The sequence below is a fragment of the Fulmarus glacialis genome, unplaced genomic scaffold (assembly GCF_000690835.1).
Source record: "Fulmarus glacialis isolate BGI_N327 unplaced genomic scaffold, ASM69083v1 scaffold8132, whole genome shotgun sequence".
NCBI classification, from domain to species: Eukaryota; Metazoa; Chordata; class Aves; order Procellariiformes; family Procellariidae; genus Fulmarus; species Fulmarus glacialis.
This window is the reverse complement of record NW_009198451.1, coordinates 35,327-61,929: the sequence shown is the minus strand read 5'-3', so window position 1 is coordinate 61,929 and position 26,603 is coordinate 35,327. Positions and strand designations below refer to the sequence as shown.

At 45.2% G+C, this 26,603-nt stretch overlaps 1 protein-coding gene across 1 annotated transcript in view; it reads left to right on the top strand.

Annotated features, from left to right (window-relative positions):
• Positions 1-26,603, top strand: part of LOC104073212 (CUGBP Elav-like family member 4) — an 80,365-nt gene that overhangs the window by 40,278 nt on the left and 13,484 nt on the right. Inside the window, exons 6-8 of the mRNA XM_009572907.1 lie at positions 10,666-10,728; positions 12,378-12,458; positions 18,432-18,575. Of these exons, the coding sequence (XP_009571202.1) occupies positions 10,666-10,728; positions 12,378-12,458; positions 18,432-18,575 (288 nt within the window). The remainder of the gene's footprint in view (positions 1-10,665; positions 10,729-12,377; positions 12,459-18,431; positions 18,576-26,603) is intronic.

Below are 26,603 nucleotides of genomic sequence, written 5' to 3'. Positions count from 1 at the left end.
GGAGAGCTCTCAGAGGCTTACGGAGGCATCAGAAGATTGCAGGGAGACCTTAGTATGCTCAGTGAGCTCAACCACAGCACCAAGAAAACATCCTGTCTTTAAGGTTATATAAATATAGCCATCTGTTCAACTACCCATCTATCTAAGTATCTATGTGCTTGCCAGTCTATCATCTCTCTGTTTATTCATCCATTTCTATGTCTATCTTTTTTTCTGGTTTATCTAGCTCCTTTTAGCTAATCTTCCATGATCCATTACTACAGATATCAGAGAAAAGATGAACTTTCTAGATGCATCTTAATGATTTGAGCTTTTGTTACTATCTCCAACTATCCCCATAATTAAAGCAAGCTTTCAGTTAGATATTTCATTCATGATTATATAAAAGTCAATGGCCTTAATCCAATTCTTGCTGAGTTTTGGAGGGCCAGCAATTCAGTAAGTCCCTGCACAAACACCACCAGCCTAACACACTGAAAGGTGACAGTCATCCTTGCTCCACTTTGCTGCAGGCAGAGAGGCTCCTTTCTGCCGGTAAAGCTGATGTCCAAATAGTCTGCTTTGTGTGTCTTCAGCAATATATTGGTCCTTCTCGGTGCTCAGCTTCCCCATAACTTAGGGAACAGTAACAGGCCAAACTCTCAGTTCTCATTTTACTTCTGCCTGTCCCCACTAGTAATGAAACCCTGAAAGCAAGCCCTTTTGTAGCAATTTGGGTGTAGGACACATCATGTGTTTGCTCCATCTTATTCTCTTCCTTCTCATGACCACTTATGCACTCTCCAAAACTTTACTCCTTGCCAAAGGCTTTATTGAGGTCTGGAGCTTAGCAACATTAAAAAAAAAAAAAGGATTAGGCATATATATATGGGTAATGAGAACATCCACAGCCATATTAGACTGGGTAAAAATGTAGAAAGGACACAAAACTTCATGCTTTTTGATATAAGCCAGCCACTAATTGCTTGGGGTTAGAAAGAAATTTTCATCACTGGGCAGCTTATTCCATCATTGTTCGTTATGGGATTTTTCGCACTCTTCTCTGTAGCATTTGTTACTGGTGCTGCCCTGTGGTTCTGCATGTCTGTGTTTCTAAATGCAAGGGTAGAAATAAAATATTAAAGCTGAGCATGTAATTGCACTAACATTATAGAGAAGAAAAGAACATGCCAGTCCCCATCCAAAGTCAGCATCTTCCAAACAACTTTCTTTTATGGTACATCTCTCATTCTGAAAGTGGCTGAGTGCTGCAGTATTATGTACATAACCATAGTCTTGCTATAATTATGACTTGCCATATATTGTTTAAAGCCTGAATTTTGCTCTCAGATACTCCTTCATATTCCACAAACAACTCAAATGTGGGTTCACACCATTATATCCTGTAGCAGAATGTTCTTTGTTGCTTGAAAATAGCAAAACAGGACAATCAAAATCTGTAGAGGCATGACATCCACATCATTCAGAGCCAAATAAATCCCATTAATTGTGCAGTTTGTCTACAGGTCCACCTTTGTGTCTAGCTACAATATCTTTGATGCTGCATTTAAAGGACTCCAGAACTCCACAGTCTTTGCACTATAAAAACAGGTCCATATCATGTAATTGTATTTACTCTGTAGTTTCACTCTTTTTTTTCTGTCTTCCCCTGTGTTCTTTTTTTAAGATTCTCTTTGTCTGGAGCAGGGACACAGACGGTATCATCTGAGTCAGACTACTGAACCATCCATGGCTTTGGGGCAAAGGCAAGAGTAGGTTGAACATCCCTACTCACCAGGTCTCCGATCACAGCCCCAATCCCTGCAGGAATTAGCTTTTTCTGTGCCTCTGGCTAGGCTATGGATCCATGCAGTAACACTAGAAAACCATTCCTTGCAGGCATACTCTTCGCAAGCCATGCTCTCACCTTCTCCAAGATCAGCCAGTACATAATGCCTCACAGTGCACTTTTTGACATGGACAGACTAACAAGGGAGTAAATATTTCCCCTTCCACTAGTCTGAGCCCCTTTGGAGATCTGACCTTTTTGTGTATTAATGCCTGCCCTTTAGTCTTTCAGCCTGCAGAGCTATTGAACATGGCAATGTGTCACAACATATAGTGGGGCCAAAGAGCATAATCTGTTGTGCCATGATCTTGTGAGTCACTCTGCAGCAGCGCAAGAGCATTTGCCATTTCCACATTAGCCGTAGTAACAGGGATTGCGCTCTTCTGCCAAAGCTTCTTAACCACCCAGAGCCCAGTGCCTCTCTTGTAACAGTGTGTGATGTACAATAACAGTGGAGACCATCTGCACTGGTTGTTGCTGTGTCTCACACCATCAGCACTCTGCTCTCCAGTAACACGTCCTGCCCTACTGGATTGCATTGTGAAGGACTGGACAAAATGCTCGCTCCAAAGATAAAGCCTCCTTGGGAAGAGAGGGGGAGGGAGAGGTGAGAAAACGGGGAGAGCAAAGGGCTGCAAACAAGAGAGAGAATGGATTGGCTGTCAAAGGATCAGTGAAATGAGGGAACTGGAAGGAGGCACAGAGTAGACCCCCCAGAAAAGAGTGAGGACTGCTCTGTGGTCTTTTGCCCAGTGATGTGCCCGGGAAGAAGCGGAAATACACCCCACAGTGTCCAACAGCTCCCAAACAAACTTATTCCTCCTGGGCCAAGGCACGTCCAGCTTGACCAGCGCCAGGGACGGATCCAATGGTATGGCAACTTTGTGGAGCCTCAGATGGGGAATGCTTTCCAGGATACTGAGTTCTTCAGTGCATTTGGTCTGGGCTTAGGTTGCTGAGGAAAACAAAAACAAAGTTCCCTTGGTTGCTCATAATACATTAAAAACATGTTGTCTCATTTACTGTTCTCAGGCACACGGTGGTTCTGTTTCTGACCGCCCACCACTGCCAGGACTAGCTCTGTCTCTCCTCTCTGCAGACACAGCAGAGATCCCCCCACTCCCCTTTGGTTACACTGTGGGTACATCTGGGCTAGCAAGACCGCAAGCTCCACTTCATACCTTGTTTGGGGTCCAGCCCTCTCCAGTGAGGACTAGCTGGCAGTACGAATGGGCAGCCAAGCCTTTATACCCACATGTTTCCAAGCCACCACTGAGATTGGCAGTAAAAGTGTCCCCCATGGGTGAATTCCTGTGCTGTAGAAACTCATGTCTTAGGAACCGAACCAAGACCATCAATTCATTTTCCTTGGCTCAAAGAGCTATCAGGCAGTAACCAATTTCACCCATTGCCAGCAGAGACAGGATTCAAACTCCATTTGTAATTATTATCATTACCCAAGCTAATTTTGTAGGGGAGGAGTTGCCGGCATGCTAATATGATATCCTTATCTATTAGCTTGTCAATTAGCTAACAACGCTGCTGGTGGGCAGGCTGCTGTTGTGGACCAGTCAGTCCAGGATCAGTCCTGATCACGACAGAGACCATCCAGTGGCATTGGGCAAGATCAGGGCTTCACTTGTGCAGGCAGGGAAGGGGACTGACTTCCCCCACCCCAGTGCCCACCCTGACATTTCAGTCCTGAAAGCTTTCAGATAAGAAGAGTTTAGAGAGGAGGTGAATCAGGACAACAGAAAAAGAGTGACCTGCCTGCACCTGTAGAAGGTCCAGGATGAAAACCGAGACCCGCAGCATTCGGTCCAGACATACACCATGCCCTAGAAATGTACCTGGATCAGCGGCCCCAAGGCTAAGTTACTTACTACGGGAAATCTTTGGCTGTGTTGTGTTTGTCCACCCTAAACCTCCGGGTGAGAGCTTTCCTGTTCATATTTTGTATCAGCAGTTCCAAAACTGCAACAGTGAGCACCTGAAACATCATTATGACTAGGAAGCATTTATTTGACCCATTTGTAACAATCTGCCACGTGCCATAAACCACGCTTTACTAGTAAAATAAATAAGTGAAGGAATGCACTCATTAAAAATATAATAACAAGTTGCCATCTTCAATTGTAGTCTAAGCTACTTTAATGATGCCGTGTACTTCCAACGATCACGCTGCAGCCATAATGAATGAGGTTGTTTAAGGCAGTTGTGGGAGCCTTTCCAGAGCCAAAGTGTTTTCTCCTCTGATCTGGAGGAGGGTGTAAATACAAATCAGGCTCTGTGCTGACATTCTCAGAGGTGTGAGTTAAGTGAATTAAGACCTTGAGCTTTATTTTCAAAGGTGACTTAAACTAAGCTCCCCAAAACTATGGAGTTAAGTGCCTTAATAGCTTTTAAAACCTGACCCTGACTTAGTGTTGTGGCCTTAGGCAAAGGGAGGGAAGTCTGGTCCTGACTCTGCTGTTGTGTTAGTACGTCACCTTGGCCAGCCACCTCCACCTGTCTGCATTGCTGAGCCTTCTGTGTCTTTCTTGCTTTGTCCACTGGAAGTTCTTCATTGCCAGACACGACTCCTATCATGTGTTTGCACAGCACCCATCTCAGCAGGGGCCTGATTAGAGATGGGGCTTGGAGGTGGGACTATTAAGAAAATAATAAAGATAATCCTGATTTCCAGGGATGAACTATATGAATTTTATAGTAGGCCCATATGTTGTCCCAAACAAGCATCCACAATACCTGGCGATGCTACCAAAAGGGCTTTCCAACTAACAGGATGGAGCAGAAGGCACAAATGCTCTGGATTTCTTGGCTCCTTTGATGTGTAGGGGAAGGGACAGAGGAACAACATGTCTTTGACTGAGTGGTGTCCAGCCCCTAAATGGTGAAACGAGACTATAAAACACAGGATCAGTCTCTGTTTTCTGCCGGATCAGCACATTCTTTCTGTTATTGCAGTTATTGTTGTGTCTGAATACCTAATTAATTACAACAGTAAACGCTGGCTTCTTTAATCACAGCATCAGCTGTCCTAATCAATCTTAATAATATGGAATCTGTACTATGGCATCCATGAATTTTAATCTACATAAATTTCTGAAGACCTCTCGCAAGCTTGTTGTACGAAATGATATAATTATGGATATAGATTAGGGCTGTAGAGAGTGATTTAAATTGGATTTAAAGAGAAGGTGAATAGAGCCCTCCCACTCAGTTATTTATTTATTTATTCTAATCCTGGCCTTTACATAGATTTTTTTTTTTTTTTTTTTTGCTATCATTTTATTTGCCCCCCATCGTCTGAACAGCACTGCCTCTCTTGGATTGTTCTCCTCTCCCACCCGCCCTCCCAGAGGTGATAGTGGTCAAGCTGCAGCTACTGGGAGAGGTGTAAAATACCTCCGGGACAGTGAGAGGAATGAATAGATGGGGCAGAGCACAAAGCTGTGGATCCGGGTGATAACACGTTCTTGTAGACCTGTGCAGGGAGCAGTGCTGCAAAATAAGAGTGAAATAGATGGAATAAAGCATGTCTGTCGGGAAATGCATCGTCAGTCAGAAACAGGGGGTGAAGACGACATCATATTGGTGTAAGATTTGCTGACTTCTTCCACCAAAGGGAAATCCCAGGGTGTCTTAGGGGCCCAAAATGTGCCAGACCCTGTTTTTGTCTCTCAGAAGCACTGGACTCCTCTGATTTCAGACAGCGGATTTCCTTGGCTTTCTCTTACCCCGAGCTGAGGGGGATGGAGGGTCCCCTTTTCATGGCTCAGGCAGTAACCACCATCCTTTTTCCTCACCACCTCCACTGGCTTCAGCGCAGCTTCTCCTGATTTACACCCCTGACCGTCGCAGCAGACTCCAGCCTTCTGTCCCCTACAATCATTTTTACCTGGGGCGCCCCTATGACAGCTTGTCTTGGCCAGACACTGTAGCTGGCTTACTGGCACCTCAGGAGGGATTCTTTATAGAACACCACTTAAACCGATTTTATTTATTTTCAACAATGTGCTTCATTCTGCCACCTCCATCCTTTCATTCTCTGACAAAAGCTAAATGTCGAGCCCAACACTAGCTGAATGGCCCTTTAAAAAATTGGATTTCAATCTAGAGATATATCAGTAGTAAGAAAGCTTCCTGGTGTTAATTTAAAAAGTTGGATTTCAATCTAGAGATATATCAGTAGTAAGAAATCTTCCTGGTGTTAATTTTAAAGCACTGGTATTTCATGCTGACTTGGGAAATCATCCTTGGTTTTTGGCATCAGGCAGAGGATTTGGAAAGTGACATTAACGGATCTACTTTCTTTGAAGGACTTGGGAGTCATTTCTTGACTTCTGCCTAATGAATAAGTGCTGCCTTCGTTAAATTTATATTTATGGCCATATAGTAGGTCATTGGCTTGTTTTATGTCTCCAGGTTTATGGAAGGTTATCTGCCATGGTCACCTTGTGGCATCTTGGCCAGGATCATCTCACAAAGAGACAATTGTATCTGAGCAGCATTTTTCTCATGGAGATATGGAAATGATCAAATTAATATAGAAGCGATGTCCAGGGATAAGGCTCTTGCCCTGAGCTGCCAAATGAAGTTACTATTAGCATCTGTTTTCACAGTACACCTTTAGTTTGCCCTGGCAAGGCCAGATCCTCAGCTTCTGTAAAGCAGCAGAGCTACATGGACTTCAGCGGGGCTGACGTGATTGATAGTTGTCCTCTGGCCTCTCAGGAATCTCTCTGCTTCTTTCACTTCACCAGCTGATCCTCAGTGTGTACATTACATCACATTTAATCTCTTAAACGTCTGTACATTGGATGTAAGATCTCCATGAGGAAAGCTATTTCAAATGTTATCTGTGGGCACATTTGCACAGACAGTCATCAGGTCTTTTGATGATGTTACAACTTAGACATGCTAGTTCTGGTCCAAAAGCCCCTTTAAGGTGCTTTATGATATCCATGTCCCTCATCTAGCACCTCCTATATACCTGTAGCTCTTACCAGCCCTTATTCAGCTATTTAGCTTCTGGGCCATAGAGAGCTTACACCCTGGCACAGACAGCATGCAGAGGAGCTAAGGTCTGTTCCCAACCCCGCATGTCCATGTTCAAATAATATTTGCAGTAACAGAGAAGACTGACCAGCTGGATGGAGAGAAAGGGTGGCTGAGACAGGGTAACTCTCCTACCTTAGCGCTGCATGATCTGTGTGAAGGCCACAGGGGTGCACACCCTATTAATTTATGTGTATCTTATGGAGGAAGAAAGCAACCTTCCTCATGATCTCCTTGTGTTGAGACACAGAAATGATTCATGTCTCCCCATCACTTTGAATTTTAGCACGTGGTGTGCTCCAGCCTGGAGTCACACGTAACCCCTGGGGCAGGTTGGCTCTGGATCGTGAGCCTCTCGTACATCTGAGCCCTTGCTTAAATTCTCATGGGTCATTAGAATGTAGGAGGGCTGTCACTTTACTGGACACAGAATGGCCACAACTTCCTCACATATCTAATCTGTGTCTTGAGATTTCTGGATCGATACCAGCCGTTGGCCTCATCCACTCTACAGCTGGAAGTACAGGCGGTTATGCCCTTCGCTAGGTTTAATTCATCTGGCAGAGTGAGCAGCAGCATGAAGATATGTTCATGGCTGCCCAAGCTACCTTGGCTTCGTGCCGGGGTACCCAGCCAGCCCTGGAGTCTGTGTCCCTGAATCTTCAAAGACCATGTTGGCCAGCATGGACACATCCACTGTACTGAAGTCACATCTTCATTTGCTGAGTAAACACACTCTTCGAGCAAAGGAAGACGAGTTCTTCAGTGAGCTAAAGTCATCACTTCTGTTTTTTAAAGCTGCCAAGTTAAATTCCTGCAGGTGGTGACTCACCACCACTGCTTCTCCCAAACAGCCAAGGTAGGGTATGAGACTACGAATAAAACACAGAGCCCCAAGCCAGAAGTTGCTGCCTCCCCATGCTGTCTAGTCCTACAGCCCAGGGATGCTTTCAATTCGCTCCTTTTCAAGAGCGTCCAGGGATGGTTGTGGCAGTGTTAGGGTCCTGTGTGTTAGACCAGCCATCTTGCTTTACCGATGAGTAAGTGATTCCCAGCTTGGAGCAAAGCTGACTGAAATCAGGGGAGAGTCTTCCCACTGGCTGGCATGTGCTGTAAGCCAGGAGGAAAATACCTGCATGATCTGGGGCACAAAGCAGCCTCCTGAGAAAGAAAAACCTGGTTAGATACGACCCTTGCTGACAAGTCATAAAGACTCGGTAAAATAATGAACTCTAAAAGCTTTGTGTGGGAGGGAAAAAAGCTGCATTCAAAGGCATGTTGTTCCAAACCCTTTAAATAAAGCATTTGCTCAGTTTTAATATTTAATCTTGAAGATGAACCATGATTTTCGGTGCATATTTCCTAAGCTGAAATTAACCTAAGCTGGTTACGATGGGCAGAGTATGGCTCCAAAGGCAGGCAAGATATCCACAGACGGGGTGAGGAAAACAGCTCAGCAGTGAGCTGGGTGGTCCTGTTCAGGACACAGACTCAGCTACAGCTGGGAGAGTGGGCAGTTCCCACGTGTGCCCAGCTAAGGCAAGGAATAAAAGAAAGGATGACAGTCAGACAGGTACTGCTCAATAACTTCTCCTGTATCAATGAAGAGGCAGTCATTGCTAATTGTCAGTATGTCAGAGAGAGAACAAGCATGCCTGAGTCCAGCCTCAGCTGGAGAGGAAGGAAACGCTGTGAGTGTATCTCCTGAGTAGCAGAGACAGTCTCTTCTAGCTCTATAAACAGCTGAGTGCAACCAAGGAAGAGCAGTTGCCTTTAGGGCAGATATGGTAGATCATTTCCTTTACTGCAGACTGCAAAACCATAGCTGTCTTATAAAGATTTGCTTCCTTTACCACATGTTCCCTCACCTTCCTCAGGAGATTCTTCTACCTGTCAGGACTTGGTCATTTTGGGTGCTCCAAGTTATTATGATCCATTCTCCCAAAGGGGTGCAGGAACTGGTGTATCATTCAACCTTACATAGTCGTTCAGTTTTCTTCTGGAGCAATATGCTCAACGTTCTGTTTTTAGAGGAAAACAGTTCTGAGCAGAGGTTAAAAACAATAGACTTTAGTGGAAAGAGTTTTTATATTTTCCAAGCATTTCCGCCAGTTTCCTGGAGCATCTACTCTTTAAAAATATAGCTTTGCATTTCTACTATGCCTTCCATTGATCTCCCACAGGTTTTAATGTGTTCTCCTCACACCCCTTTTCAAGGGGTGAAAATCCTTACAGTAGGGCAGTGCTTTCCCATTTCACGTACACACATATTGAGGGACCTGCCAAAAGTCATCTAGGAAATCAACCAAGCAACCTCCAACCTAAGACTGCAATCCCACTTATTTCTTCCTGTGACTACCCCATCCTCAAAGTCCTTGTGATCCAGTAATGCCCATAATGAACAGGAGCCTCCAAGCCTTTGCCAGCTAATTAGGTTTGTCCCCTGAAAGTTTGGTCTTCTCACCATTCCTCCTTGTATTTTGAGAGATAAGTGCAAAACCTTGCGAGCTTCCATCATGATCAATGGTGATCTTTGAAGTCAAGGTTCAAGCTGGTGTTTGCATCTGTAAGAAAACACTTTGTCCATGTTCCTTGGGTCCTTAACACTCACGTTTGCCAACTTCCCCCATACTTTGACACACAGTCAGTGTCTCTCCTTGAGTAGGTCAATGGCACTAGATTTCCTTCTAAGAGGCCCACACCTTCGCAACCTCTAAGTTCCTGCCTCCAGCCACACCTCTGTGCTTGTAGGAAGGAAGAAGGTGGGATGGAGGGGGGAAAGTGGCAGCTCCCTAAGGGATCATGCTACAAGTACAAAGCCAGAGGGACCATGTAAATGTAGAACTGTGCAGCACCAATAAATACAAATTAAACTCATAACAAGAAGTGAAATATTAGGGCCAAGGTGACATTTGGACTGGAGGTTCAGCCAAGCTTTGCTTTAAATATTTTATTGCTGCAGATAAAGAAAGAGCTTATCCAATGCGTTTCTCTGTCTCTCTCTTTGTCTCCCTATCAACAAAAGGGGAAAAGGAAAAAAATATCTTAACTAGCTTTGGTTTTATTTGAGATACACTTCAAAGTTTCACAAAAATAAATAGTTTTAGGGGGGAGGAATGCACACTTGTAAAGACAGAAAATGCACTTTGAAGCCAGCAAGGGACTGCAGGCCTTACGCAGAGATTCACAGCATCCTCCCTGGAACAGATAAGTGGTGTCCCCCTCCCCTCCAAGCAGCATCTTCTCTCACACAGGGGGCTGCCTGGCAGCAACACGGTCCTTCGAAGGGATGTCGGGATGGCAGGAGCCACTGCTTTGTTCTCTTCTCCTTCCTCCTGCTATGCCTCTGTTGTTTTCTGCTCTGATTGAAAGTTTCCTGCAACTGTAGCTGTCACTGAGATCTGAGTTTGCACAGCACCTAGCACAGTGTCAGTCCTGACTTAAGATGAGGGCTCTTTGGGGTTGATTACTGCAATGACAAAAAATCCTCATGATCAGAGGTGGGGTCCATAGTTTAAGTTTGGGGAAGGAGGGGAGAGGTTTGTTTGCCCTCTGCTCCAAAGTCTCACAGGGTGATGGCTGGGGGACAGAGCCCTTCTGGCCATCATGAGGGGCTCTGTGCATTCCCGTCCATAGGATGAGCAAGCTGCTCCTCTTCTGGGACCTTCAGCCCCGGGGTCTGTCTGTCTCACACCACATAGTGTGAGGGATGAGAAAGGGAGAGTGCTTGTCATGTTTTAACCCCTTAATTCTTTTTCTCTCTTGTGTCTCTACAGCACAGAGCCCCACTGCAGCAGACCCCTTGCAGCAAGCCTACGCTGGAGTGCAGCAGTACGCAGGTCGTTAGTATTAACACTTTCTCCCAATAAATCTTTCTCTTCTCTAAAGCCTTTAATCTCTGAACACACCTGAGGGGCCTGAGGGAAGGGAGGTGTTTGCTGACACAGGGGTGAGCAGGGGGCCACAGACTCTCAGATTAAATTTTCACTTCTTGTGAAAACAAACATAAAGCCCAGGGTCTTCTCTCCCTAAGGAAGCAACCTCCTCCCTTTCCCCAGGGAAAGGTTCCCATTGACCTCTACCTTGGTGCAGCTTCATTAGCAGGACCAGGTCCGGTCTGCTTAGCACAGTGCACAGGTGCAAAATCAGGCCACTGAATTGGGACCACTTTCTACATCAGGTCTCCTGGATGCTGCAGTGAGGAGGGGAGATGGGTAACCAGACCCTGCAGAGCCTGGCAGGGTATGGTATATCTGCACATACCCGTATTTTAGGGTATGTCTACACTGGCCATACCCCAACTAGTTAGTTTGAGGTTTGCTTAGGAGCTACACAGACATACTCCTAGCTTCCCAGCAGCTTTCTCCATGGCTCCCATCGGGTCAGCCTCCACTCGCATCGCCCTGTACGCTGAGCAGCTCCTTTGCAGTTGATGGACTGACACCAGCCAAAGTGACCTGGTGCAGATCATGACCCCGCCGTGTTCTGCCTCCCCTCGCGAGGTGTCCGTGGCCAACGTTGCGAGGAAGCTGCCACCCCAAAGTCATTATTTCCTGTGGTAACTGGAGCAATCATGGGCTCCCGCTGAGGAATGGCTATTATCTCATGTCAGCGCTGTATCTGGAAACTTAATTTAATTCTCCATGTAGGGCTTCATTTGCCGGTGTTTTAGTTATTGTCATTTATTGCTTGTGAGGTTTGATAGATGGGAAGCAGCTCAACCCTTTGAGCTGTTAATTAACCCCTCTGCACACACATGGCCCCTATCCCCCTCTCTCTGGGCTCACAGGCGACCCGTACTCTGTATTTTTAGCAGCAAGGCACATCATCTACCATCTGTGGTACTGAATGGCTCCCCTTGTCTGCTTGGTGGGGGAGCTGAGGTGGGGAAAACTGTTTAATTGCCGCACACTGTTTCCACTGTGTTTCTGTGAGAGAGAGAAAGTCTCTACAGACATGAAAGAAAATGTATATTTGATAGAGTATGTGCAACTGTGCCTATACAGTGTGTGGTCATATGAAGGTTAGAGTAAGGGAGGAAACACACGTGTGAACTGTTTTTATGAGCATGTGAATTAATCAGGGTGCAAGAGAGATTACACAGGGAAACGTGTGCATGTGCTCTGTGCGTGGCTGTCAGCATGGGCATCAAGGCGCCGAGCTCGTGAACAGATGCGTTTGTGCTGCCATCTGGGATGGTTACGTGTCTCTGCTGGGAGACGTCTCAGCGGAGACCCTCATTTACACCACGTGGCTGTCCCCGGCGTTACTGCTGACGAAGCTGAAGGGAGGATGGGTGCTCACGGCCATGGAACATGACTGTGGTGCTTCTGCCACATCTCAGGCTGCATGAGATGGCCCTTCCCAGAGCCAAAATGCAGGGGGAAAGCCAACCTCTAGCTTGGTATGATGGTTTGGAGTGAAAGCTCCTTGCTTCCCAGCACTGAAATCTGTCCCTCTTTCTTCTCTCCCTTTCTCTCCCCTGTAGCTGCTTATCCTGCTGCTTATGGCCAGATTAGCCAAGCCTTCCCACAGCCGCCTCCCATGATCCCACAGCAACAGAGAGAAGGTGAGTAAATGAGCTGTCCTCCTTTCTGGCCCCAGCACGCCATTCCCACCACATTGGTTCCCCTCCTCATACACCTAGAAAGTATCCATTAAACGCCCAATTGCTTTGAATCCCTGGTCCACTGAGTCTTTTCTCAATTTCCATATGTGGCACAGCATCATTGGCACTAACAGAAATATATGGGAACATCCTCATGTGGAGTTGCTGCTGAGATCTCCTCAGTCCCCAGGGAAGGGAGCATGCTGATGTGCATGGGCCATGGAAAGACCTGCTAGCAATGTAGGCAATAATGTCCGGGGAGGGTCTGTGTTAGAGACAAGCAAAAAGAATGCAGATAAAAATGCAATTGCATTGAAATAAAGAGTTTAAGATGTCACAAAGCACTGGTGGCCCTTCATTAGAAGCCAGTGATGCCATTTTAAACACTTGCTAGTTAGAGAATGAGGACCTGCTATTTAGAGGAGCTAGTCTAGTCCTTTCAGACACCATTGATAACCTGGAAACAGAAATCAGCCCCTTTTAGAGCACAATCTCTATATCAGGATGAGATTAATCATATAGTAAAAGTACCTATTTCTTTACATTGACTATGAGAGGAGCCTGGGTTATCTAGTCTGCAGGACAGGATGGCTGCACTGGAGACATGAGAAGTAAGGAGAGGTGAATCTCTCACTGTTGCATGTAAATGTGTTGGGAGGCAACCATGCCATGTGATGTTCCCTTTACAGTCAGTGGGGAGCAGAGGGATCCTCACAGGTAACCCACTCAGGTAGTCCCAACCATCCTCCAGGGAGTCCACTGCTCCCTTTTGGCTAGGAAAGGAGACTGCTTGCTGAAGTGAGGCATTTAAGTCAGGTGCCTCAGCTTAGTGTAGAGACCCTCATTTTAAATAATTACATTTGAACTTTTATCCTCTATTAGATCACTAATTCAGATATATTTTATGTTATACGTGTTATTATATATATATAATGACATTTAATATTTTAATATAGTGTAACAGTCAGAATGAAATGAATCAAGATTACACTATCAAACTAAAACATTCTGATGGCCTAGAACTACTTTGGGGAGAAATCTCGTTTTGCAAGAAAATTAGAAATGTCGGCATTTCGATCTAATTTGGAATTAATTTTTTTCCGATGTCAGAATTTCCTGGGGAACACAACTTCCAGCTCCTGATTAGCTCTAGTACACGTCCCTGCTGTGAGAACAGATGCACAGACCTAACGTATCATTACAGAGATGTTTCCCCCATGCTGAAGGACTTTGCTTTTTATTACTTACTGGGGCTAGATTAAGCACAGGACAAAATGGCGAGCAGATCATTGCTCAGCATAGCATTGTGCCAGGAACCATCAGAAGCAAGGGATAGCTGTTGTGCACACTTTGAAGACCCACTGGCCAAAGACCCCTGTTTTCGCAAGGCACGGTGTGTCTCTGTGGGTTGAGGGTGAGTGTCACCCGGTGGACAAGTTATCTCATACGTTATCCCACTCCTTGCTGTAAGCAGCTGGTATTGAGGATGGTTGGGGGCCAGATACATGCCATGAACCACCAGTCCGATGCAGGTTGCCGTTCCCAGTGTCCTCCCTTTTCCCGCAGTTCAGACGCTGTGGCTTTCTCTGCTGCTTGCTAGAGGGAGAAACAATAAGGCACGACACTCCTTTTTAGCAGAGGGTCAAGACCTTTAAGCATCTCTAACCTTTAACAGGAAAACACAGCAAGAGGGAACTCTAATAATAATAGTGCTCAGTGCTGAGAAGAGTACTTTATGTTTGGCAAGGATGTGCACAAACATTGATTCGTTAATGAACCAGCCCTACCACAACAATAACATCGATGATCACATTGTTAATAACAATGCTAACTCTCCGCTCCCGGTTCCCCGTTGGATAACAAGCCCAGAGCAGCTTGGCTGCTGCAACATTCCTGTAGAGATTAGTCATTACTTCCACATGAGCGCTGAGGCTGCCAGCAGCTGACGGGGTGCATAGGGTGGAACAGATCCAAAAGCTAGAGATGAAGTCTTGATTCAGGCCATGTCATCCAGGCAAAACTTGGGGATAATTTTACATTTGTGTGGTATTACTCATCTTGACGTCGTTTCTGAAACTCAGAAGTACACTTAGATATTAAAATAAAGTGGTGCAGGCTTGTGACTCTCATATGCCCTGTGCTCAAACAAGCTGGGGACTGAATAGCAAGCAGATGCAGAAAAGGCAATGAAATTCCAGCCTCTGAGTGTTTGCTGTAGAGGTGAGGTGTGCAGCTGACCAAAGGGCTGCAGGCTAACTTCATACAACATTACGGGACAGCCCATTTTTAATTACTGTTGGAAGAGCAGTCTAGTCATAGCCTTTCCTTATGACACTGACTCTTGGTGTTGGGGATGCAATGATAGATAGCTGATGTCAGCTCAGGTATGTGGAGTTTACTCATGTTGATAATGAACACACAGAGATAGGTCGGGTCTGCTGCTGTCCCCACGCTAAAGAACTAACAATGAGCTGGAGGGTGAGGAGCATGGGCAGAGCAATGGCTTAGCAACTCAGGTCCAACCAAGCCAAATCAACAGGGACCCAAACCAGGGTTCTCTAACATGTGCTCCTGTGGCCTCAATCACGGGTTTTTCCATTATCCAGCATGGTTTGCCTGTAATTTACAAACCATTCATAAACCATGCGTTCCTTAAAACTTTTCTTTCCTTTTTGTCTGAATCAAGGCTACCTGTGCTTCTTGTGTATTAATGAACAGAAATATCTATAATTTAAAGCCATAAAACCAAAAGCCATGGTAGATGTCAGGGTAGAAATGAACCTTGATTCTCTTCTCATAATGTGTCATGAGGGTTAGATTTTGAGCTGAAAACCAAAGTAACGTGTGTGGTAAATAATTTTTGTACTGTATTCAGCCCTGAGCAGAATACTGATCTCCGATATTCCATTAACTCAGTCCAAAACAAGACCTTTCTCTCCAACAAGACAGTTGGAGTCTTGACTAAGGTTTTGCCATACCAGCTGTGATCTTCGTCTTGCTCTAGTGATCCTGACCGAGTCCTTTAAAACTCATTGCGTGTGTGCGCTGAGAACTAACTTAGCTCTTCATAGCATTCTGAGCTGAACAACTCATGCCTTTGGTTTCTTAAAAATATACATGTATATACAAAGAGGTGTCATACACGTGAGCACACAGTCTTCCACGGAGTGCCCAGACTAACTTGACTCAGGCAAAAAAACACCACAACAAGGTAGAAGAGCTGAAACAGAGAGAGCTTGTTTTGCGAATTCTTTACCAAGGAGTCTAACTGAGATAGGTAACTTACAGATGGATGGATTTAACAAGAAATTGCTTGTTAAATTCTAATGGCAGAATTTTCATGTGTGAGGATGGTAAAAAAATCAAACTACCCCAGGTTGTTTCTCAGTAGCAGGTGGAGTTTTCAGCATTGGAAATTAGCAAAAACCCTCTGTAGCTGGGAACAGAGTGAGTTTGGCCTTGAATATCTGAGTTGATAGGGGAAGCCGCAACTTAGGTTTCCCAGCCACATTTCAGAGCTGGACTGGGCTTTGAAGATGGTCTCTGCTCTTTCACATCCTCCCTGGTCTCTTCCTTTCGGTCTCTGAGCAGTGTGAAGCAAAGCTGACTTCAAGGTGAAGTCCTTGAGCCCAAGCTCTAAATCTGGTGTAGATGAAGTTGTGTGCCTCCTGGTCTGCCTTATGCCTTAGTAGGTGTTTCTCAGCACACGCAGGCAGAATCCCTACTTACGCATAACACATCCAAGACCCCAGGAAATGCAGCTGGCATTTTTGAAAGAATTTGCCAGTTTTACAGCAAACTGCTGGCTCTGGTGATGTCAGTGGGAATTTTGCCACTAATTGCAACAAAGCCAAGATTTTACCCATTCTATTATAATGTGGATCTCAAATCCCACAGCAGAACTGCTTTGGGGCACGTTCAGATGAAGGAATGAATTTTTCCCTGCTATTCTGGACCATGGTCTTCTCCTGGGCAGAATTTTCTCAATTCTAACAGACACCTAAGGGGGTCGGTGTTTGTTTAACACTTTCAGACTTTTTCATATCTAGTTTATCGTGCCAATAACTCCACATTGTGTGGAAATGGACTGCAGCAAGGACTGGAGAAGAGATAGTTGCTCAGTGAGGAGACTAAGGAAGAGGCAGACGGGAGGTGGGGGGAAGATGGAAAAGCTTGGCATGAAATAGGGGAGCCTGATTGTGGGCCACTAAGGTTCAAAAGTAATTTAGCTAAGCAGATGACCAGGTGTCTAATTAGTTAATTATCCCACCGTACCACTATCCCTCCCATTTGGAAGAAACCCTGTTACCATCCTCATGACCTCTAGGAAATGCACGAGATGCAAAGGATCAGCTGTTCCTTCTGACAGTCCTTTTAGCAAATTAGTGGGGAAAATTGTGCTTAGCAAATATTCATTAGGGCTTCATTTTCCATTAATCCAAAAGGAAATGTGGAGAGCCTGTGACTTCAATCACGCTGAGGCCCAGGAATTTTAATGAGCTTTAAATGGGCATCTGTCAGAATCTTGACTTCGCCGTACTTCTCCTGCCAGCCGGGGGGATGAGTAATGGCTAATAAAAGGTGGGAGCATCTAGGCAAACTCCTCTCCCTAACAGGAAAGGCAAAGTTGTAATTTGCTGTGTTATGACACCATAATTAATGCCCTGATGAAGAAAACGAGAGTATTAAAAAACCCTTTCCTTCCCCACACTGTGTCCCAGACATAAATGGGGGAAAGTTGGCTGAGTCAGGTCACAGGGCTGTAGGCACATGGGCTGGGGGGAAGGAGGAAACCCTCCTTCCCTCTGTCCTCTTACCCTCACGGCAAGGAGCACACACTGTATCCCCTTCATTTTGACCCCCCTGAGCAAAGCAGAGCTGGAGTTACCTGTCGAGGTCAGTGTAGAGCTGGGCAGCAGCTGGAAGTACCTTTGGAAATAAGACCATGAAAAAAACAATCCCTGCCTCCTCAAACTCTACAGTTTTCTGCTAGCGAACATTGCAAGGGGTTTAAATGTTTAATTTTTTCAACAAAACCACTTGGACACACCTGTTCCCTTTTGACTTTTGCTCAAGTACAGCATGCTTAAAAATAAAAGTCACATTGAAAAGTTTCATTCTAGGCTATTTGACCAGGGGCAGATTCTCCCTCTTCTGTCCCAAAATACAATTTCAACAGAACATTTCCTGAGGGTCTCTACTTCAACAAAACTGCTTATTCCAACTAAAGACTCCTCTCTGGATATTTTTCCAAGCACCCTCTGTAAGTCTGTAAGAGTATATGTTACAGCACAGAGGCAAAAAAGGCAATTCCTCTTGTCTAGTAATTTGGATTTAAATCCACCCATCATCTTTCTTGCAGAACCCTCTAGAACGGGGGACATGGCCAAACTGTCTAAATCTGGGGGAGTCTTCAGGCTGAGTCGAGCTGAGGGGTTGAATGTAAAATTCTACAAAACAAAATCAGCCTGTGGGTTTGTGCATATCTTTCTACTTGTTATCACCATCCTCACACAGATACAAGAAGGATAATGAAACTTCTGCATGCAGACACTGAGAAGAGGCAAGGGTTAGTGTGGGTCACCCGAAACTCTACAGATTAAATGAGATTATGAGGAGCAAAGAAAAACTATGAACCACATTCTTTCATTCTTTTTGTTCTAATTCCTCCTTTCTGTCTTTCCATGGCCACATGTGCTGCTGCATTCCTTTGTCTCTAGATTTTATCCTGGGAAGGTTAATGAAGTTAGCATAGCCTCTAGGTGACTTTCTGAGTTCTTGACCTTCTGCTTTGCCCGTTCCTCTGAGAGTCTACAGACTGCTTCCTAGAGGTGACCCCTCACCAGTCAGAGGGGATGCCAAAGTAAATCTTCACCATGTGCTTTTTCATATCCTATTTCTCTCCATTCATGGGTCTTCTTTTTCTCTTGATAGGACCAGAGGGCTGTAACCTGTTTATCTACCATCTGCCCCAGGAGTTTGGGGATGCTGAGCTGATGCAGATGTTCCTGCCTTTCGGTAATGTCATCTCCTCGAAAGTGTTTGTGGATCGGGCGACAAACCAAAGTAAATGCTTTGGTGGGTAAAGATAACAAAACAATTAGATTCATCCAGGAAAGGGCTTTCTCTGAATACTTTACCTTTCAAACTGCTTTCTTTCTGCTTAAGCTTTATGATTTCTCTCAATTTACTCCTGTCGATACTTTCCCCCTTCCCTCTTTCTCTCCTAATTGTCTCATGCTCAGAGTTGTGTGCGCTGCTTAGAGGTGAAGGTTTGGTATCTCACCAGCAGCAGGGTGCTGCGGCTGCTGGTGGTGGGGTGGAAAATATCCCCCCTTGGAAGGGGAGGTGGGGAGGGTACAGAAAAGACTAAAGCACCTGGACCAAAGTGGAGGGGGTTGGGGGGTAGGTGAAATGCCGACGGGGTCAGCAGCAGGAGCATGTGACAGAAGGGGAATTTCTGTACCTAAGGAAAAGGAAAAACAGGTCATGGGGTTGAAGGGAAGACAGAGCTGTGGGGACAGCTTTCCAGCAGCTGTGATGCATTAGACTGCAAAGGGACAAGGGCTGAACATCAGCTGTAAGCCCTGTCTTCTGGAGGGATGGCTGCTTGGTGGACCACAGGCAGCTGTGCTCTGAGCCCACTGGACCCGAGCCAGCACCGAAGCAGATACAGAGAGACCAAGCTAACCCTGTGCCTCAGCTGACAGGTCATGCTAAGAGGCCGGATTGAAAGCTGCACCGTGCTCACACAGCTCTGGCCTTGCTGCTGGCTCAACCCCACCAGCTGGAGCATGGAAAGAGCACAGCCTCAGCTGCCTGTCGGTCACCAGCTAAGGACACCCTGAGCTGCACCCACAACGGGAGGGCTCAGCCAGCCAACAGCCATGTGGTGATGTGTGCATGGTGTCTCAGTGGGATCCCACTGTTTGCAAAGGTGTTGCTGTGAAGGGTCCCTTCTGGCAGTGTGGCAGCATGGGGAACCCTGCCACATTTGACCCCATCCCACCCAGTGGACAGGGGATCTCCCCCATCCATGTGCCCACCACTGGGATGTGCAATTTCTGGTTCTCTGCCATCCTGTGCTCTTTGCAGACCTTCCCTGAGAAGTGCAATGGGACAAACTATTACTTTTTTTTTCCATTACTTGCAGCTGATCTGGACTCTGTCTCTCAGGCAAACTTCCAGAGCTAAGACTTATTGGAGTTTCATTTGATTTTAAAGCCACTCTCAGTCTCCACACTATGCTTCCCTTCCATGCTGCCTTCCCCTTTCCCCTCCTGGACAGCCCACCTCCTAAAACTCATTCCTTGCTAGCTATGGTGCATGTCAGACAGTACTTCCAAGAGTTTCATGCCCCTTTTCTATGCACAGTTCCTCCTGCCCATTCACAGAGGTCCTGAACAGGCTATTTTCCGCCTTGATTGAAGGAGTCCTGCCCCCTGATGTGAGAGGACACAGCATTCCCCTTCACCAGTAGTCATTGGGTTGCTGCACTCTGAAGCTCTAGAGGAATAAAGGACAAAGAGTTTGGTGTGAAGAGGCAGTTGGGAAATTCAAATGAGAAATTATGAATTAGTCCCATTCTCCCCGGAGCCCACCTGCTTTTTAGAGCTTTAACCATATAAAACCTAGTAACAAGATGAACAGATGAGCACAGCTCTAGGTGACACTGAAAACTAATGCTCCTTGGATACCCATGGGTTAGAAATGGACCTTTGGCAATGAAATTGCCATTCCTATCACAAATATTTAGGGAACTACTTAGCCTGGTTCTCCACATATTGACAAGTGGGAAGAACCAAAGGTAAATGGAGAAATGAGGCAGGAGTCAAGTCCAGTAAGGGAAAGTATCTTCTGGACAGGTATTCACCTTATCTCCTCTTAGCTCAAAGGCTCTCTGGCTACAAGGCTTAAGGAGGACAGCAACACATACCTAGCTTGTGGGGCAGGGTTGTGGGGCTGGCTTTATTGCTGCTTCCAAGGTACTGTGAGGTCATTGCTGACAGCTGAGCAGAAATTGAGGGATCTTAGCAGAAATTTTTCTTAACATTGAGTCTTACTGGAAGAACCTAAACATCAGCTTGTTTGACAAAGTAACATCCAAAAATGATGGTGGGGTATTCCAGCCTGAAAGCAGGATGGTGTCCTCTGCATGTGTAGACTCAAGCGCACAGGCAAGCAAAAGCAGGAATTAGAGATTGCTAGTGGATCTTAGTCACCTTATATTAGCTTCTGAGACACAAATATCCAAGTCCAGTCAGTTTTGGGTCCCAGGTGTCAAGCCTCAGTTTTCTCTGGCTTTAACTTACTTTTCCATAAAGCTGAGTGCCTGCTGTGACTGTTGGTCACAGACAAACATGTTGACTATGCTGCCATGTGCACCACCTCCAGAAGGATAGAAATAGCAGAAGTACAGGTAGCTAATTATCACAAGTATGTCACACTCCTCTTCAAAACCGCCCATCCTGCTGACCTTCAACTTCAGAGCAATGTAAAAATGTGGAGGGTATTACAGAAAATCAGGCCTTTCATTTATTTTACTAAGTCCACTGAAGCTGGTGCTCATTATCATTTTTTGTTCAGAAAGTCAATTTTAAAAAAAAAACAAAATTACTTTTTCCTAAAGGAAAAAAAGGAATTTTGTTAACTTTAAAAGTAAGAAAACTCTTTCCTTTTCTGCTTAAATATTTCCCAAAACTCAACATGTAAAACCATAGCATTTGCATTCTGTTTCGCTTTTTTTTAACCCAGCTAGAGCTCTCCAACTGGTAGCCTGGGGGGACAATTCTGTCTGGCCCCAGAAAGTTATTCCACCATTATATGACCTTTTAAAATGTATCTGCTATGCAGATCCCAAGTAAATTGCTGTAACAGAGTCTAGCCTCAGGTTGTCGAGAAATTGTCAAGAAGTCCTGCTTTAGACAAACTTAAAAAATTCTATGGAGAAAAATGTCACCACATTTTTTTCCATGGGAACAGAAAATACTTCATTTGCTGCTCTTGTCTCACTGTTGAAATACCTGTAAGCAGCTAGCCCAAAGTGAGTGAGTCAGTAGAGCAGCATCTCAAAATAGGACTTTTATTCCTTTCTGTTTGACTCTAAATTATCCCCTGCGTTTACAGCAGAAAAGCATCTCCTTTGGTCACTACTGGCAGGAGTGTTAGGAAGAAAGCAAGATGAGCCACAAGCCTTGCTCCCGGTTTCTGGAGTCCACGACCCTGTAGAGAACCTTTAGCACCTGCACACGCCAAAGAAACCACACTGTGGTCATGAAGCCTTCAACTTTCCCAATTCAGAGGCCACTGCCTCCTGGCTGACAAGGAGCAGCAAGGAATGCATGGTACAGCAAACATCAGTCTCATGTATAAAATGTTAAAGTGCTCAAAATATGTCTATTGTTTTCCACAGCAGGACTGCTTGCTAGAGTGTGTAAGACTGCCTGAGAAACAACTCTGACTTCTCACTTTTAAAATTCATTTAAATTGGGAGGCTTCTTTGCCTTAGACTTTCCTTCCGCTGCACATACCCTAGACTCAATCCTTTCTTTTCTCTTACATTTTTTCAAACCTCTGGCTTTTATTTTTCCCACTATCCTTATACAGCTGTAATATGTCCAGAAGTGCAGACCACACTTCTCCCTCCCACTCACCAACATCCTACCTATCCCCATGGCCTGAGCCTCCATCACACCGACTAAATCAGGATCTCCTTGGGTTTCTCCTCAGGTGCTGCCTTGTCCACCTTCTTGTATTCAAACTTACTGATTTCACCTTCACCAGTCTTCACCGTCCTGTCCTTCTCTCTCCTCTCTCATTAGTCCTTCACTCAGTGCCCAGCTGATACCTGTAGTCTCTTCCCATGCACTTCTTTTACAGTCAGCATGTTTCTCCTCACTGGGCCATGCTGTCCATTCCCAGTGAAATGGCAGGGCTGCAGCAGGGATCATCGTCTCACTCGGGGAAAAATTACACTTAATCAGATACTTGTCGAAGACAGTGACTCCCATTCTCACAGCAGGCTGATCTGGGATGTCTTGTACATAAGCACAGCGTGTCACAGCCTGAACATCAACTTCTGCAGGACCCTGGAGCTATATCTTGTCTCTGTGCAAGGCAAAGACTGCACTGGGTCTCTCACCTCCCCATCGCATGTGTGTAAGTTCTTCTGTGTGTAGGTATCCTAAATGTCAGAGGACATGCAATATATCTATGTACTGGTTGTAATAGTTCTGGTGATAATTCCCCTCTCAGTTACACAGATAATTTAAATGTGTCCGAGTTGTGTACAAGGCAAAAAGAAAACTCCAGAAAAATGACACTATTAAGGCTCCTAAGGCAAGTAGTCAACTTGAGAAAAGACATTCTTCATTCTGCCCACACATGGTTAACTCTACCTCTGTCGCAGGGTGACGCTACAATACAGTCCTAATTTCAGGAGCGCTCACTGTTGTTGCACAAGACACATTTTAAGAAGGCATTTGAAGATTTTAAACTAGTGAAATACAGAGACAGACAAGTTCTAGGAAAATGTTTTAACAGAGAAGAGAGAGAAAAGGATAGGTTTGGGCAATATTAATTAGGAAGACATGACAGAAATTAGAAAAACGAGGACATGGATAGAGCTGCAGAGGCCAAATGATTACCCCAAGATGTCAAATAAGATGTAGATAAATTAAAGCTGGAGGAATTGCTTTACTGGTGCACTTGGAAATTCATTCCTCCAGTCACCTCTTTCCGAGATCGGTGAGCACCTGATCTGCCGGCTCTTTGCAAGCCATCGAGCAGCAGACACTGTCAGGCCAGTTCTGCTCCATGCCTCCCCTTTGTCCCCAACATGTGTCCCCTTGGCACGTGCTTGTTCCCCATACCCACTGGTGTGGCAGCTTCAGTTTCTCCCCATGGGACAATGACTCCAGGATGCTGTGAAGAACTTCTCCTGTGCCCACAGAGACATCATGGTTTCCCTCCACTCAGCTTGACGTGGTCTGACACCCCAGGTGTGAGCAACCACAACTACTGCTGGATGTTTTTCTCCTTTTTTATGCATTCCAGATGGACTTTCACACTAGCAGTAGGGATGTCCCACCCCTTTTTGAAATGTCCCACATTAAACACAGCAAGGAGCATTCTAGCTTTGACTACAAACTGTGAGGGCTTTTTAGAACCATGGATTTATATGGCCTAAAGGAAACATCTTCTCTGACCCTTGGTACAACTTGGACATTGAGTTTCATTCCAGATTCCTGCAGGGAGTCCACTCAAAAATTGCTAGCGGGCCACTCCATTCGGAAAAACACCCAGTTTTCTCTGAAGTTGCCGAAAGAGAGAAGATAACACCACTTGATGAGGGTCATAGTAGTTAATTACTTTCACTGTTAGATATTTCTATTCCCTACTAAACTTCTTCTGGCTCCTAGCTTATGAAAAGAAACAGGGGAGCCAAAAGAGAGAGATTAAAGGTGAGAAAGGCAGTGAAGAATGAGGACTAGACACAGGAGGGGGTGAAGCTCAGGAGAAGGGCTGAGGGTTGGGTAAAGCTTGTATCACGTTATGAAAAACATACTGTGGCTGTTCAAGACTGCAGTGTGGTGGCAGAAAGGTGGAGTGGGAGATGAAAGGCAGCAGGCAGGTCGTGACGGTCCGGTTTCAACCTGGAAGCTGAAACAGAAAGAAGAAAGAAACATCAAGAGACTAGGACATCGACAAAGCTATGCAGGGCCCTGGGACCAGGGGCATTGCAGATCAGGTCTAAAGTGCATTGGCAGCACTCCATAAGACATAGGAGTGGAACAAAAGACCCTGAGGTACATCAGAAAAATATTGCTCAGCACCTGCTCACAATGTGCCTCCAACATGCCCTGCCAAATCTGGCGGTTTCTCATTTAATGAAAAAAAAGCAGCTCTCCTCAAGTTCATCCAGGGAAATGAGCAGGTCCAGGAGTAAGGTGGTGTAAGGATAAGAAATTCCAGTCCTGCGTTCCTGACCCATCTGGGTGATCATGAGTCAACCTGGCTGTGTGCCTTGGGTTCCCCCTCTTGTAGCAGGACACTGACTCATTTGCACAGGGCTTTAGGATCCATGGATGAGGACAGTTATTTATCAGCTCAAAGTTTTTTGGGATTTCTTTTCTGATTCTTCCTTTGGCAAATAGGAAGATTCTCACCAGATAGAGGCATTATTAGAAAACACTTGGGACAGAGCTGGAGCTCTGCTTGCTGCTGTTACCAGTACTATGATTAAATTTGATTTTTTTTTCTTTTTACTTTTAACCTGATTTCTAATTTCCCAATAAAAATCTCTACCAAGCCTTTCTCCCTGTAGCCCATGGAATTAAGCCATGTCCTTTACTTCGCATGATCTAGTGGCAGTACCTTTTTTTTCAGGTCCCTGGACAATATCAGATTGTCATTCCTATATCGCTACGGGCTACAGACCAAAGTCCAGAGAGTAATGGAAGAAGCCACTAATTTTGAGTGCCTGACCCCTGGGATGTTTCAGTTCAGACCAGCACTAGTCTGTTGTGGTCCTCTCCACTCTGAAGGACCTGGCACAGACAGACAACCAAGGACAGATTCATGAGGTTGTCTAGCTTAGTTGAAAAGTAAGCCAGGGGGAGGAGGACACTGTTAGAAGGGTGCTTACAGCTCCCAGAGGAAAGGGGAAGGAGGCACAAAAGTTTATTATTTGCTAGCTGCTCTCTGTTATACTCCAAAGCAGCCAGGCTCTGAGACTTCAGGTCCGCAGAGTAAGGATGGGACTCTTCTCCAGCTGATAAGGAAAGAGTTGTGTGGGTAAGAAAGAGAAGGAGCTGTTCATCAAACTCACTGCACAGCACCTCCAGCCATTGCAGTTGGTTGGGGGAGGCTTTAGGGGAAGGAGGAGGAGTGGGAGAAGTATTAAGGCTGTGAGCCACTATTCATTTACAAACTATAATTAATTTGATGTTTAGATTAATTTCTGATGCACTCTCAAAGGTGCACTGAAAGCATTTTTCCTTTATTATAATGTTGATTGCTTATTGGGGAGATAAATCTAACTGTCAGTTATGCACTGACTTACCAAAACTTTCAGACCAAGCAAGCATGTATGCATAAGGAACAGCTGTTTGCAGCTCTCCAGTTAAAGGGACAGCTCTGTCTTTTCCCAATAACTCACATTAAAGAAAATCTATACATTGTACGCAAGGACTTCTGCTTTCTTTTGTAGCTTAACAATTTATTAGACAGGAATATGTTAGCAGAATCTATCTTCTATTTATCTGTCTGTCCATGTGTCTTTCACCATTCTACCCATCTCTCCACACAAGTGATAGACATAGTACATCCAGAATATGTTTAAAAGTTATGGATATGTTTGTACCTACCTACTCACATGCACACTTATACAATCGTTTTAAATGTTTTTACTCGTAGTGTAATTCGATGGAGGAACTCATTACTGCAGGGTCTTTGTGGCTACTCATTTAATGACCTTCAAAGGGGGAACGGCCATTTATGTGACTAATAGCAATGACCGATGTTAAGAGTTAATGCCAGAAGAAAGAAAAGAGAAAAAAACCAAAAAGAGTTCTTAAGGAGATTAAAAACTTAATGCTCTGGGCTTCAAATCAATCCATCAGCATTGGGACCCAGGAAAAGAACCTGACTGGGCTCTCACGTGCCTGCACACCGTGCTATCTACTGCCACCTCCTCTAAAAACCCTTTGACGTTAGATAGAGTAGATGAACTCGAATCGTATACAACTGGTCCTACATGTGCTCCAAGGATATTACTGTTTCAAATGTGAACACCCCCAGGTGTAGAAATGCCAGAAGAGGGTCTCTAGTGCTACTTTCATTCAGTCCAGAAGTTTCTGTTCAGCAGTCAGAAATAATGACCCCTCCAATGGGCAGGCCCATTTCTGAACTCAAGGTGATGGATCTGCAGAGCACAGACGTACCATATCCTACTCTTGTGAGATTGCAGACCCACCACAGCATTTTGGCCACCCATTACATCTGTCTTTGTTTTTGTTTTCCCAAGATCTCTCTCATACAAGGCGAATTCGAGCTGTAGAATGGAGGGGTCTCTATCAATCCATCCAACAATCCATCCATCCCCCC